General features: G+C 42.4%; 1 protein-coding gene across 1 annotated transcript in view; it reads left to right on the top strand.

Moving 5' to 3' along the window:
• Positions 1-15,177, top strand: part of LOC145392213 (calpain-D-like) — a 64,708-nt gene that overhangs the window by 40,227 nt on the left and 9,304 nt on the right. The window contains exons 8-10 of the mRNA XM_080266664.1: positions 3,442-3,599; positions 7,256-7,453; positions 7,652-7,816. Of these exons, the coding sequence (XP_080122790.1) occupies positions 3,442-3,599; positions 7,256-7,453; positions 7,652-7,816 (521 nt within the window). The remainder of the gene's footprint in view (positions 1-3,441; positions 3,600-7,255; positions 7,454-7,651; positions 7,817-15,177) is intronic.

Here is a 15,177-nt window from a genome sequence, read left to right as displayed (position 1 = left end):
ATCTAAAAAAATGTTGGAAAATAAGAGAGAAGAAAATAAAGGAACTCAGCAACCACAAAAACAGCATAAAGAGGGGTCGTTGAAAAAGCTATCCCTATCGCGTCATCAATCAATAAATCACCTGTTTACATTCGGGTGTTCAAGGAAAAACACTTTGAAAATACAAAGGAATTTCTAAATAAATGTTGGAAAATAAGAGAGAAGAAAATAAAGGAACTCAGCAACCAGAACAGTAGCTAAAATGGCATAATGAGGGGTCGTTGAAAAAGCCATCCCAATGGCATCATCGATTGTATTCCGTGTCAAGAAAATTCCGTCAAAACATCAACGATTCTCTGTCACGACAGTTTGCATCTTGGACGATTCTGCGTCATTCATACGTTATTATTATGCATAACAGATGTTTATTTCATTGTCCCGGGACCATCTGATAGTGGGATTGTATACAGTGCTGCTGCTTCTTCTCTACTGAGTTTGAATACGAGTTGGAGATTGCATTCTCCAGTGACCTTGACTGGGTACAAGCAAGATGGGCACTGGTTTTAGGTTTAGGTTAGCTTCTTTTACAGCTGTTAGGCCATTTAGATTGGCTTTAAACTTTTGTTTTTGGACTCATTTGAGTGGATTTAGGACTTGGTTGGGGGGGAAACTCAAGGCTCAAGAAAGCATCCCTATAGCATACTTTACGTGTTAAATCTACCCCGAGATATGATAACTTGCCTAGTGATGGGTTTTTACTTAACCAATTGCATCGTTAAACCAGGGTATGCCTGTACTTAAAAGATTGTGGCAGTGTAACAACAGAAGCCATTGCTACTGTGCAGTAGGAATACATTCAGATCCCAGTATTTACAGGGATTATGTACCACCCCGTGCATTTTGAATTCCGCAGAGATCCCAAACCTACCCCAGAGGTCACTGATTTCAGTGTTTTAGTTATTCCTGTTGCCTACAAACCCACTGTTACACCTGTAAATGCATTTTATGGGACATTAATACATCCTGAAAAGACATTACATGATTATACATGAACAGTTCTGAATTCAGTACAGTTTAGTGTACTGTACTGTACAGGGTACTTGCCTGTGATGACGACGATGATGACCAGGAGAGTTTGCCGTGCATTACATGATTGACTGTGAATGATGATTGTTCTGTATTGCACGGCAGGATGAGCTCTAGTTGAGCTCTGGAGAAGTACTGTGCTCTTGTTCGCTTGAAAGAGCTACCCCACAGCCGTGGACGAATACCCCCCATGCAGCATGTCAAGCAACCTCACTTTTTTCTCAAGCGACATCACAGACTTCTTTCACTTGGGCTCATGAGCCGGTGCACATTGAGTAGCATGCTTAGGACCCTTATTTTCAGAGGGTTAATGGACAGAATAGCACTATCACAGTAAACACAGCCACTGAACACTCATGCTGAACACATGCGAATGCTCAACCCTTGATAGGAACTGAGGGAATGAGCAAGGCAGAGTATGCCTGGCTCTCCTCTGCATCCTACCAATAGGATAGGGTGAAAAATCACCCATAGGCAGACACTTTCCCTAGTAGCCAATCATAAGTAAGCTCTCACAGCGAGAGTAGAGCGAGAGAACTGTACTAAGCATCATGCAGTACCTGAAGAGAATGGTGGGAGATTTGAGCAGTGAAATACCAAGTGCTTCTGCTGCCCTGTGTTGAACAGCACACGCCTGTAGTCCATCCATCATCCAACCCTACATTGCCCCATGAGGAGCATAGGAGCCTGGGGCTAGGCAGTTGGTCCCGACATTTAAGATGAGAGTAACTGTACAATAAGCGCAGTACGACTGTATAGGACAATACTGTATTTCTCACTGAAAACACCCTACCCTTGGATGGGAAAGAAGGTCCGGATGATGATGATGATGATGATGATGAAAACATACAAAAAATCACTTAAGAACCTCGAAGAATAACTGCTACCGCGAGAGATGGGCGAGATTTGGGCTGCTGATGCCCTGTGCTGACCAGTACATGCCTTTACACAGGTAAATGCAGTTTAACTGTATAGGACAGTATTTCTCATGGGAAACATGCAAGAAAATGACTTATGAACCACTATAGACACGGCACGTGACTTTGAGGTTGTTGTTATTGTGCCTTGGCAATCTACCCATCAACAGTGCATCCGATTTCATGTATAATATGAGACACGTGATTCGTGTATAATAATATTCGTGTGTATTATATTCATGCATAATAATATGATTCATGTATAAAATATACAAAATTGGATGCACTTTTGAATGGTGGGTTGCTAGTGTACGATAATAACAACCTCAGAGTCATGCATCATAACTATAGGAACAGCTGATGCTATGGGGAAAACAGGAAATATCTTTCTGTGTATTTTCAAAAAATAATTTCCCAGAAAATCCGCAAATATGCAAACCTGTGAGTAGCGATCCCTTAAATAGTGGGGGATGACTGTAAAAACAGAACAAGGATAGCTAAGATATGTACAGATATATACATTTATAGATAATAACACAGTAACACAAAATGGTCATCTAACATTAAAGCTCATACAGTATGTCTAGGACACATGTAAAAGTATGCAAAACAAGACTTAAACCAAACATAAAAACCAAAGGTATCTGAGGAAGCCTGCTTCCTCTGCAAACGAGAAGGTGGCTCCTCCTGTCATACACACCTCCTCTCCCAGTACAGTACTGAGAAGAGAAGGCAAGACCCATTTCCCACCCTAAACCTGGAGAGGTATTGGTGAAGAGCATCTCCCAGATTGAGACATTCAGGTAAGATGTGCTGCACAGTCAGTGGGACCAGACAGTTTTCACAAAAAGGAGGGGATCTTCCCTCAAGGAGATGGCAATGTGTCAAGCACGTACAACTAGTCCGTAGGTGGGTTACGGCAACTTCCCAGTGACAGGGCATGGCTGTATGGGTCCATGGACTCCTCGATCCCAAGCTTTCTCATTGCCCACTTCACCACCTCCCTAGGGACTTTGTCAAAGATCTTCTCCAAGTCAACAAAAACTAATAACAAAGTCCTTTTCTTTCCCATGCAGTATATTTTTCTTGAAGCTGTCGAACAGTGAATATGGCATCAGTGATCCCATTGCCTGACATAAATCCAAACTGCATCTTATCATTGCTATAATGATTGTCACAATCACTCAGCAAAGCTGGGTAGAACTTACTTGTTCTAGTGGTTCATTGCATATAGATTTGTTTCGTAGTGATATCCGATTGCATTCAGCCCTGTGAATTCATATGATGTCCTCCATTTCAGCCAATCTTATTTGACATAGGAAAGGCCTCTTTCGTATTTAAAGAGTTTGTTAAGGGTGTAGCTAAGTAGAATATAATTGTCTGAAGATAGCAAGAAAAATATCAAAATGTTATCATCAGACTGAAGGAGATAAATAGTTCTAACTTTCTGGCTTCCCAGGCATCATCATCACCACATGAAGATGACATAGATGAGGACTTGATTTGGGCGCAGTTACTGAGTTCAAGGTCAGCAGGATTCCTAATGGGAGCGTCCTGTGGTGGTGGCAACATGAAGGTGGTTGATGAGGAGTATAAAGCACAGGGACTCAGACCAAGGTATTTTTTTTTTTTTTTAATCCTAATTCAGTTCTAAAGTCTCTTCAGTATTGTATCACTAACAACCTCACACATCCAATGCTTTATGTGCTGGTAATCAGATAAATGTCTTTCAGCAGTCTGTCCTCCAGTATTTGTAGTACTGTACAGTATTTGTATTTATGTACAGTGGAATTTCCTAAATCACGACTATATGAAACTGAACACATGCCACAGTTTGAGAATTTGATGAGCTAGAAATAACTGATCTTCTGGGGAAAATTACTTATGGGTCTGTCATCTAAAAAAAGTTGCCCCCTTACCCCCAAACTTACATTGAACTGGCCATCGGTGAACACTAACAACCTGGAAAAGAAATTAGTACAGCATATTCTGTGGGAATGAACAATACAGTAAGCTCTCAATTATCCGGTATAATTTGACCAAGCCCCGTGCCAGTTAAAGAAAAATGCCTGATTGCATAGTTCTCCCCATTGGCTCAGTATTCAGCATTGAGCTGGATGTTGCTTTACTGTCCATCTTGAACCTCTATCCTAAAAACTTTCCCATGAGTAATATATGAAAATTAAGCATAAGATATAATAAAATAATGTTACAGTACATTAATACAGGAATACAGTAGTGGTTGGTTACTGTTTATGAGCTGGTTGATACACCTCAATGCCGGATTTTTTTTTTTTTTTTTTTTTTTTTTTTTTTTTTTTATGTGAGGAAGAAGGAACCAAAGGCAACAAGCATAGAACTGCTGGTTATGTCCCATTTCAGCATTGGACATTGCTTAATTTTGCTGGATATTACTTTAATAGAGCCGGTCCAGCAGCACCAGATGTTACATTAGGCTGGATATTGCGACAATGGATAATTGAGAGTTTACTGTATTGTAAGATTCTTACCTGACTCAGACTGTCAGCATTGCTTGAATGGACGGAGGAGAGAGGGAGGAGTTCCGAGACTTGAGGCGTACTAAGGCCTCTCAGCACGAGGTGAGTGTGTTGCCGCCTGTGTCGTTTCCTCTTCATCATCCTCCCTCAGGAATCCCTCAAAGTCCAGTGTAGAGACAATGGAAGGGTCGTTGTTATCGTCGTCATAAGAGTTGTTGATTTATTGAGCTTAATTCTCTACCAAACGTGCGCAGCCCTTCCATATTTTCGATTGAAATGAATCTTTCACAGGTTACTTGTTATTCCTGGATTGCCACAGATACTGGGCATTTGTGTAAACTTACCTCTGAAAGCTATAAATGAGGATGTAAACTGCGTGGTACGCTGACGCATCCAGTCTGAGTGGTGGCTGGTAAACGACGCAGCCAGTTGGAGAGATTGTCAGAAAACACTGCCACTGGCAACCTGCCTGCTTCCTTAAATACCCCAAAATAGGTACAGGTACTGTATATATATTTTGCCTTTTTCCACTCACCTCTTGCAGTCCCAGTTCAGCAGTGTTGCATATGTACCAAAATTACTTAACTTGAGTGTGAGTTTGTTAAGATATAGGCGGAATTGTCGTGCCTGTTTGGTAAAGAATTACGTGTACCTCGTTGAGTCTGTAATGGTGGGTAACTTTGGCTTTCTTCTCACTGCCGTCAATCTTTTTTATTACATCTAACTCTTGGGTGTAAGTTAATGCTAGTCTTCTTCTCCCCCTTCCTTGAAGAAGTTGTAGGCTTAGGAGAGTTACAGTCAGCCATGGTAACTCTGGGCAGGCAGAGGAAGCACGGGAGAGGGGTGGGGGGGAATCTTCTCGTAAATCACACCGGAACCACTCGTTAATAACGAAGAGAAGACAATGCACTGAGCATTGAGCTGGCCCTAGGGCGTCAAGTGCACGTGTCCTTCATGCTTGGCTTGGGAGGGAAGCACTGTGATTGGCTTATAGTAAGTGCTATGCTTGAATATGATTGGTTTAGTGATTTCCATGCTTCACTATTATTGGTTTATGCCTGGCCAGACGTGCAGGCTTGAGGTAATGGTGGCACGTATTACACAAGGCATTGAAAAAGCATCACTTTTTAGACTGCATCTGCAAATTTTTTTTAATATCTGCGAGTTACTGATGTGGCAAGCTGCTGCATGATGTTGCTGTGTATTATGAATCTACTACTGGTATATAAGATTGTGCAACTTAGGAGATTTCACTGTCGTTATTTATATTTGAGATATGAATTAAATGAGGGTATGCATAATCTTCTTTGTGGTAGGTGATGGCAACCATCATCCACTCACTTGATGTAGTGCTGCTTACTTCTTCCCTCACCTTTGTCATTTTTTTTCTATGTCTGCCCTCCTCGCTTCCTATTACTCCCATGTTTCCTGGCTCTGGTTTTCTTTCCTTTTCAGTGGCTTACATTGAGTGACAGGCTAAATGATTTCCTGTAATTCAGGAAACCATTTAAAGTGCCGGATGGTAACCTCATAACCAACCCATACGTGTTCCCTATGTGCCAACAAGTGGGTTGCCGGAGGGTTAGTGTCCCTCCCTGTAAAACAACTAACCCAAAGTCAGATGGCAATCCCATTCAAGATTATGGTGTCTGGATATAGGTAGATAGATAGATAATCTTCTCTCCTGACACCAGTCCTTTAGCAGCTTCCATTATAGTTTACCTTCAGTTTAACATATTACGGTATATTAGCCACTAGATGTGCACCAGGTTTCCCATTCAGTCTGTAAATTTTTGGCATATGCTCTGTCATATTTGTATAGTTGTTCCCAGAGTCTTTCTTTTTCTTCCATACTTTTTCATCACACGCTTAAAAATGCGATAATCAGAGCTACATTCATCATTCCAAACTGACACTTGACTTTGCATGCACTTGAGTTACTTAGGGCCTCTTCGCTTCTGCCATATGTCAACAAAAAAATTCACTTTACTCCACCCAACAGTGTTCATACCTTGGATAATTAAAGCAAAATAAGTACCTCCAATGTTGCTGTATACTTTAGCAGGTAAAATGAAAATCAGTAAATAGAATTTTATTTTTCACAGCAAATGAGTTTTTCCATGACCTTACCACAGTAAGCCTTGAATTTATCCTTGATAGGAAGAGAAAGATAATTCACTGAATCAGTTGTTTGTTTTTTTTTTTTTTTTTTTTTTTGTCAGCTGCATTCTGATGATTTTTATTCTTTATGTACTGCTAGCCTCCTGTTGTACTTTATTAGTTTTCCTTTATCAGACTTTTCTAATGCACACTGGGAGATTAAGGATAGGCCTTCATATTGTGTTCTGATGTAGTGCATTAGCTACATTACCCTCAGGCACTTTTTAGATGTCAGGTGGTCTAGTGATTCAAGGCACTTCAACCAGATACAGTATGTCCTTTCTGGTGTACTCTCGAGGGGTGAGCAAAGTTTTTTATTCATGTAATGCCACAGAGGGGGCAGCAACTGGTCACTCTCTCTTTAAATGTCTGTATTGAGTGACCTAGCCCTGGGCTACTGGACTGCATGATGACTGAATGAATGAATGCATACTGGTAATGGAAGTAGACCAGTGTTGGTTTGATAGGTTGAAAAAGCCATTTAATACAGTAACGACGTGATGGCAGAGAAACATTGATGCTGTACTTCTAGTACTTTTAATAAGTTGTCTTAGATTAAAGTATTGTATTAATAAGTTGTCATAGACTAAAGTATTTCATCTTTCTCAACCTCAGACATGCATACTCAGTACTGGATGTGCAAGACCTTGGTGGTGTTCGACTTTTGCGACTGAGAAATCCTTGGGGCCACTATTCATGGCGAGGAGACTGGTGTGATGAGAGCCCCATCTGGACACCAGAGTTGCGTGAGAGGCTTATGCCACAGGGAGGCAGTGATGGAGTGTTCTGGATATCATTTCAAGATGTTCTAAAGTTAGTAGACAGTATATTATTCCAAAGGAAACTGTTTAGTAACCTTTGACTTTTTTTTTTTTTTTCACATAGTTACAGATTGTGTGTGATTAGAACATCAGATGATGAAGTTTTTGTTGGTGTTACTTATGATGATGATGATGAAGATGATTATGCTGGTAACAAGAACAAGTTTCACTCATTGTTAAACTTTGACAGATACTTTGACTGCATAGACATCTGTAAGGTGCACAGTCATTGGTCTGAGGTGCGTGTAACTGGCACTCTCCCATCCCTGGCTGACCGTCGTGCCCTCACACCCACCCTCATCACTGTCCTCGAGCCAACGGAGGTTGAGTTTACGCTCTTCCAGGAGGGCCATAGGTAAGGGATGAAATGATTGTGAATGGAGACTCAGAAATTTAGCAGTACTATGTGTACAGTAGTAAGTTCTTGTTATTAGTCCCTTACCAGTCCAACCGGTCAGGGACTAGGTTTGTGCGACTCCATCATTACATTAGTACATCCATCAGTCCGTCTGCATTTTCGTGGTTGTCTGTAACTTCCACTTGCATGGACAGATTTTGATGTACAGTAACATCACACAATTGTTCCCCATACCACGATGGTGTGTTGCGTGCAGCAACCAGCCATCTATTCCCAAGGTCAAGGTCACACCTGGGGCTCAAGCAAGGTCAGGTGCTATCATACTTAACAGGCATACCTACATTTGTGTTCGCTCTGCAGTTTCCACGTGCATGGACAGATTTTGATAAAACGTCACACAAATGTTCCCCATGTCATGATGGTGTGTCATTGAGAAAACCAGCCATCTACTCCCAAGGTCAGTTACAGACACTGTATATTGTTATCATCTGGTAGGGAACTTTGTATTGCATGGCAGTACTTGATTCACTTGTTGCTATCTCTTGCTGTATGCAAGAGATGGCAACAAATATGCTGCAACAGAGGACCAAGCGACTTAGAGTGAAATATAGGTTTGGATGAAATGGAAACGTGTGTGGAAATGTTTGGAAGGAGTGAGAGTGTGTTTTTGATAGGAGATAAGAATGAAAATGTAGGGAATGTGAAGGTAAATGGGGTGGTTGGTGATTAGGGTGTACCTGTTGAAGTGGATGGGAATGGTAGTGCTCTGGTGGACATTTGTGCTGGAGAGTGCTTCTATCTATCTATCTATTGCCAGACGCCTCACTCCCGTTTGGGGTGGCCACAAACAAATCGCCTCCAAGTTGCCCTGTCCCCCGTCATTTCACTCCCCTGCTCCCAACTCACACCCCCCTCTCTCATATACCTCTCCACCCCATCTCTCCATCTCATCCTCGGCCTCCCCCTCCCTCTTTCCCCCTCCACCTCACTCACATACACTCTCTTCGTCAGTCTTTGACCCTCCATCCTCTCCACATGGCCAAACCACCTCAGTGTGTTCCTCATAACGCTTCCTATCACATCCACATCAACACCACAACGCTCCATTATATCCTCATTCGTCAGCCTGTCTCTCCATGTGACTCCACAGGCTCCTCTTAAATAACTCATTTCCACGGCTCTCACTCTTGACTTGTGTCCTTCCAACAACGTCCAAGCTTCACTTCCATACGTTAGAGTTGGTATCACAATACTGTCATGTAGTAACTTTTTCACTTCCATGCTCACTTCCCTGTTTCTTATCACTGCTTTCAAAGAACCAGCAACCTTTCTTCCCTGCTGTACCCTTTCAAGCACTTCACCCTCCAAACCTCCATCCTTACTCATCACACTACCCAAGTACTTAAACGAACTCACATTTTCCAATTCCTCACCATCCAACCTCGCTGTACATTCACTGACTTCACCTCTCTCAAAGACCATCACTTTACTCTTCCCTACATTCACCTTTAGATTCCGTTTCTTACACACTCTCTCAAACTCATCCACCAAGCCTTGCAGCTCCCCTTCGTCTTCACTCAACAACACGGTATCATCTGCAAACAACAGTACAGGGAGTTTCCAAACACTATCCTCTCTCACCAGGGCCACTCCAACATCCACTACCCTACCTTGTACCTCTTTTATTACCCCATCCATGTACAGATTGAACAACCATGGAGACATGACACATCCCTGTTTCAACCCAACTTTCAAAGAGAAAAATTCACTTAGTTCACCATCCACACGCACTGCAGCCTTCGCACCATCGTACATACCCTTCACAGCATTCAACAACTTCCCATCTATTCCATATATTCTTAACACTTTCCACAATCCTTGTCTATCCACCCTGTCATATGCTTTCTCCAAATCCATGAAAGCCGCATACAACTTCTTTCCCTTCTCTAGAAACTTTTCCACTAAAGATCTGAGAATGAATATCTGATCTACACAACCTCTTCCCTTCCTAAAGCCTCCCTGTTCTTCTCCAACTAATTTCTCTGTTCTTTCTCTAACTCTGTCAATAAGTATCCTACCATGCACTTTTCCTATTATACTAAGAAGACAAATGCCCCTATGATTACCACACACTTCTTTTTCCCCGTTTCCTTTGTACAAGGGAATAATTATACCTGACTTCCAATCCTCTGGGACTCTACCTTCCTCCCAGGCCAATCTGCACATCTTCCACATCCATTCTACTACTATCTCTCCCCCATGCTTCAGCATTTCACCACACACTCCATCAATTCCTGGGGCTTTCCCTGATTTAACTTTCTTCATTGCTTCCACAACTTCTATCCTACTGATTTCTTCCTGTCTTCTCACCTCCCTCCTTCTTCCAGCCATTCCCCAGCCACTTATACTCGCATTACTTCCATCCTCCACGTTCAACAATTCCTTAAAGTGTTCTCTCCATCTGCTCACTTTTTCTCCCTTCTCCACTAGTAATCTACCATTTTTATCTTTCACTCCCCTGCTAACTTCACTTCCACCCTGTCTTACTCTTTTCACCTCTTTCCAGAACATTTCCTTACAGTCCCTCCACTTTACACTCTAATTCCTTCCAAATTCCTCATCCACTCTCTTCTTACTCTCTCTTACTAATCTTTTCACCTCTCTCTTTCTTTCTACATATAACTCTCTCTTCCGCCTCTCAACTTCTTCCACGCCCCTATTTCTCATCCATTCATTGTGTGCTTTCTTCTTTTGTGCCACAGCCCGTCTCACCTCTTCAGTCCACCACGCTGTTCCTTGCACCCCCCTCCGTCTTCTCTTCCTTCCACACACCACATCACATGCTGCACATATTTCTTCTGTAAATATTCTACACACACCTTCCACGTCCCCCATCTGCTCCAACTCATATTTTGCCCAATCGTTCCTCCACTTCTCTCTTATACTCTGCCTTTTTCTCATCCTCTTGTAACCTTTCCACTCTCCTTGCAACTACTCCTTCCTCTCGTCTTTCCCTTCTTCTATTCCTCCATCTTACTTGAACTTTAACGCTGGCCACCACCAAGTAGTGGTCAGAAAGTCCACTCCCCCAACCTCTATAAACTCTTGCATCCAATATACATCTTCGCATCCTTTCATCCACACACACATAATCAATCATTGCCTTCCTTTCACTCAATTCACCACCCACCCTTCTCATCACTCGCCATGTATACCTGTGGATCATTTTATGCCTGAAGAGGGTATTGGCTATCACCAACCCCCTCCCAGCACAAATGTCCACTAACGCACTGCCATTCTCATCTATCTCAGCAGGCACACCCCACTCACCAACTATTCCATCCACCTTCACATTCCCAACTTTACCATTCATATCACCAATCAAAAACACTCTATCATTCCTTCCAAACTTTTCCATGCACACTTCTACATTTGTCCAGAACTCTTCTCTCACTCTTCTAGCACGATCATGCGTTGGCGCATACACACACAGAATCGCCCACATTTGTATTCCAACTTTCAACTTTACCCACACAATCCTTGATCCAACTGATCCATACTGTCTTGGCAGTAACTAATACTGTACTCTCTCCAGGCACAAAATGATCCATAGGTATACATGGCATGTGATAAGGGGCATAGGTGGTGAGTTTTATGAACGAAAGGCAGTGATAGATTATGTGTGTGTGGATGAGCGAATAAGATCATTGCAGGATATGAGAGTGTACAGAGACAGGAGTAGTGGACTGCTTGACCACTATGTACTGCAGTAGAGTCCAAGTTAGAGGTGAAAAAACACTGGGTGAACAGAAGATAGAGACAGAAGGAAACAACTGTGAGGAAAGTAGAAAGACTGTAGGAAGATTGAAAAAAGGGTGGAGTACAAGAGAGAAATGACTGGTTGGAAGTCATGTGTAAAATATTTACATAAGAGGTCACTGTAGCATGTGAGGTAGTGTTGTATGGGAAAGAGGAGACATAAGGTGGTGCAAGAAACAGCACGATGAAATGATGAGGTGAAATGAACTGTGGCAGAGAAGAAAGCATGTAATAACTGGATGGAAAGTAGAGAAATGGATGATGTGGAGAGACAAACAAGAGGGTTATATGTAGAGAAGGGGGAGAGGTGAAAAACTAGTAGAAAATAAGAAAAGAGTGGATGAGAGGTTTGGAAGAAATCGAAGTGTAAAATGGAGGGAATATAAGGACCTGTTTTGGAGGGAGGTCAAGAAGGTAAGACAGAGTGATAAGGGAAGCAATAGAGGAATGAAAAATAAAAATGGCAAAATATTGGTGGAGATTGGAAAGAAAGTTAATAAATGAAAAGAATACAGGGAGTCTTGATGTTAAAAGTAGTTGTGTTTATGAAAATCTGCTCGTTAGTGAATGCTTGTGTAATGGAGTACGTAACCTATGAAAATAGGGGGATTCAGTGTTTGACCACCACGAGCTTGCACTTATAATGCTATGTAAGGCAGTTTTAAACAAGAGTAAAGGTTAATTACATCTAAAACAAGAAGCCTCAGACCAGGACTGACCAACGGGTGATGACTAAGGACCGAACAAAGGCCATGATATGGATTGCGACATGGAATGCTAGGGGGTGCGATTAATGAAATGAAAGAGGGAGAGATTGTCCAGGTGCTTGAGGGTGCAAAAGTGGATGTATGTGGAATAACCAAGACTAAATGGAGAGGTGAGAATGTGAGAGAATGGGAGTATGGATGGGGTGTATGCGCAAGAGTAGGTGAGAATGCGAGGGCAAAAGGAGTGTGTAGGGTCTGTGATGTAGGATGAAGTAGTTGGTGTGTGGGATGTGCCTGCAGAAGTAGATGAAAATGGCAGTGTCCTAGTGGACATTTGTGCAGGGAGGGGGTTGGTGATAGCCAATACCTTCTTTAGACACAAAATGATCCACAGGTAAACATAGTGAGTGATGAGAAGGGTGGGTGGTGAACTTAATGAATGGAAGGCAATTATTGATTATGTGTGTGTGGATGATAAAATGGGAAGGTGTGTAATGGATGCAAGAGCAGAGGCTGAGGGAGTGGACTTTCTGACCACCTCTTGGTGGTGGTGAAAGTCAAGGTTCAAATGAAATAGAGGAATAGAAGAAGGGAAGGACAGGAGGAAGTAGTTGATACAAGGAGGGTAGAAAGGTTGCAAGAGGATGGAAAAAATGCAGATTATAAGAGAAAAGTGGAGGAGCAATTGGGTAAATATGATTTGGCGGAGATGGGAGACGTGGGAGGTGTGTGCAAGATATTCATAGAAGAAATCTTTGCAGCATGTGAGGTGGTGTGTGGGGTGAAGAGAAGACGAAAGGGGGTGCAAAGAACATCATGGTGGAACGAAGAGGTGAGACAGGCTGTGGCACAAAAGAAGAAAGCATATAGTGAGTGGATGAGAAACAGGGGTGTGGACAAAGTTGAGGGACGGAAGAGCTCTCAGAGTTATATGTAGAGAGGAAGAGAAAGGTGAAAAGGTTAATGAGAGAGAGAGTAAGAAGAGTGTAAGTGAGGAATTTGGAAGTAATTTGAGTGTAAAGTGGAGGGAATGTAAGAAAATGTTCTGGAAAGAGGTAAAGAGAGTTAGACAGGGTGTTAAAGAAGTTAGTCTGGGAGTGAAAGATAAAAATGGTATATTGTTAGTGGAGAAGGGAGAAAAAGTGAGCAGATGGAGAGAACACTTGTTGAACATAGAGAAAAGGTAATGCGAATATAAGTGGCTGGGGAATGGCAGGAGAAGGAGAGATGTGAAAAGAGAGTAAGAAATCAGTAGGATGGAAGTTGTGGAAGCAATGAAGAAAGTCAAAATGGGGATAGCTCCAGGAATTGATGGAGTGTGTGGTAAAATGCTGAAGCATGGGGGAGAGATAGCAGTAGAATGGATGTGGAAGATGTACAGATTGGCCTGGGAGGAAGCTGGAGAATTGGAAGTCAGGTATAGTTATTACCCTGTACAAAAGAAAAGGGGAAAAAGAAGTGTTTGGTAATCATAGGGGCATTTGTCTTCTTAGAGTAATAGGAAAAGTATATGGTAGGATACTTATTGACCGAAATGGGGGAAATACAGTAACAGAGGAATTAGTTGGAGAAGAACAGGAAGGTTTTTGGAAGGGAAGAGGTTGTTTAGATCAGTTATTAATTCTTAGATCTGTAGGATTATTTATGAGTGTGTTGTCCCAGATGATTGGCTGAAGAGTGTAATTGTAAATGTGTATAAAGGGAAGGGTGATGCCCTGGAAAGAGGGAATTATAGAGGTATAAAGCTTTTAGATCAGATAATGAAGGTAATGGAGAGAGTTTTAGAAGGTATGATTAGAGAAAGAGTGAATATTGATGAGATGCAGTTTGGGTTTATGCCAGGTAGGGGGACCACTGATGCCATATTCATTGTTCGACAGCTTCAGGAAAAATATATTGGTAGGAGAAGGGATCTTTATTTTGTTTTTGTTGATTTGGAAAAGGCCTTTGACAGAGTCCCTAGAGAGGTGGTGAAGTGGGCAATGAGAAAGCTTGGCTTGGAGGAGTGGCTGGTTAGGGTGGTTATGGCCATGTATGTGGGTGCTCACACCCAGGTAAGAGTGAATGGAGATTTGAGTGATGAGTTTTCCTTGAATGTTGGTGTGCATCAGGGGTCAGTCTTGAGTCCCATGTTGTTTATCATGGTACTTGAAGCCCTTTCACGTGACTTTAGAAACGGACTCCCGTGGGAGTTGTTGTATGCTGATGATTTGGTGTTGATTGCAGAGAATGAAAGGGAGGCGGAGGAAAGGTTTAGGAAGTGGAGAGATGGTATGGGGTACAAGGGTTTAAGGGTAAATGCAGATAAAACAAAAGTGATGATATCTAGGGTTGGTGGCGGTACTGTCAAAGACGAGGGAGAGTGGCCATGTGCAGTTTGCCACAAGGACGTGGGAAGTAATTCCATCTTGTGCGGTGTGTGTGATAAATGGGTGCATAAGAGATGTAGTGGTATCAGAGGTAGACTGCGAGATAATGCTGACTTTATGTGTAAGGCGTGCCGGGGTGAGCAGGTGGAGATCGTCAGACGTGAAAGAATTGAACTTGCTGGTGAATCTCTTGAGTGTGTGGAAGAGTTTTGTTATTTAGGAGACATGTTGTGTGCTGGAGGTGGGGCTGGAGCTAGCTCTGTGGCTAGGGTGAGAAGTGGTTGGAAGAAGTTTCAGGGAGCTCTTGCCTCTCCTGACATTGAGGGGGCTCTCCCTACGTGCTAAGGGGTCTTTGTATGCAGCGTGTGTTAGGAGTGTAATGCTGTATGGCAGTGAGACCTGGGCAGTGAAGGAGGAAGACATTCGCCGGCTCAGAGGTACAGAAATGACAATGATTAGGTGG

This window comes from Coenobita brevimanus, chromosome 21, assembly GCF_032717465.1.
Source record: "Coenobita brevimanus isolate Jiangsu-jjx chromosome 21, ASM3271746v2, whole genome shotgun sequence".
NCBI lineage: Eukaryota > Metazoa > Arthropoda > Malacostraca > Decapoda > Coenobitidae > Coenobita > Coenobita brevimanus.
This window is presented reverse-complemented; position numbering and strand designations above follow the sequence as displayed.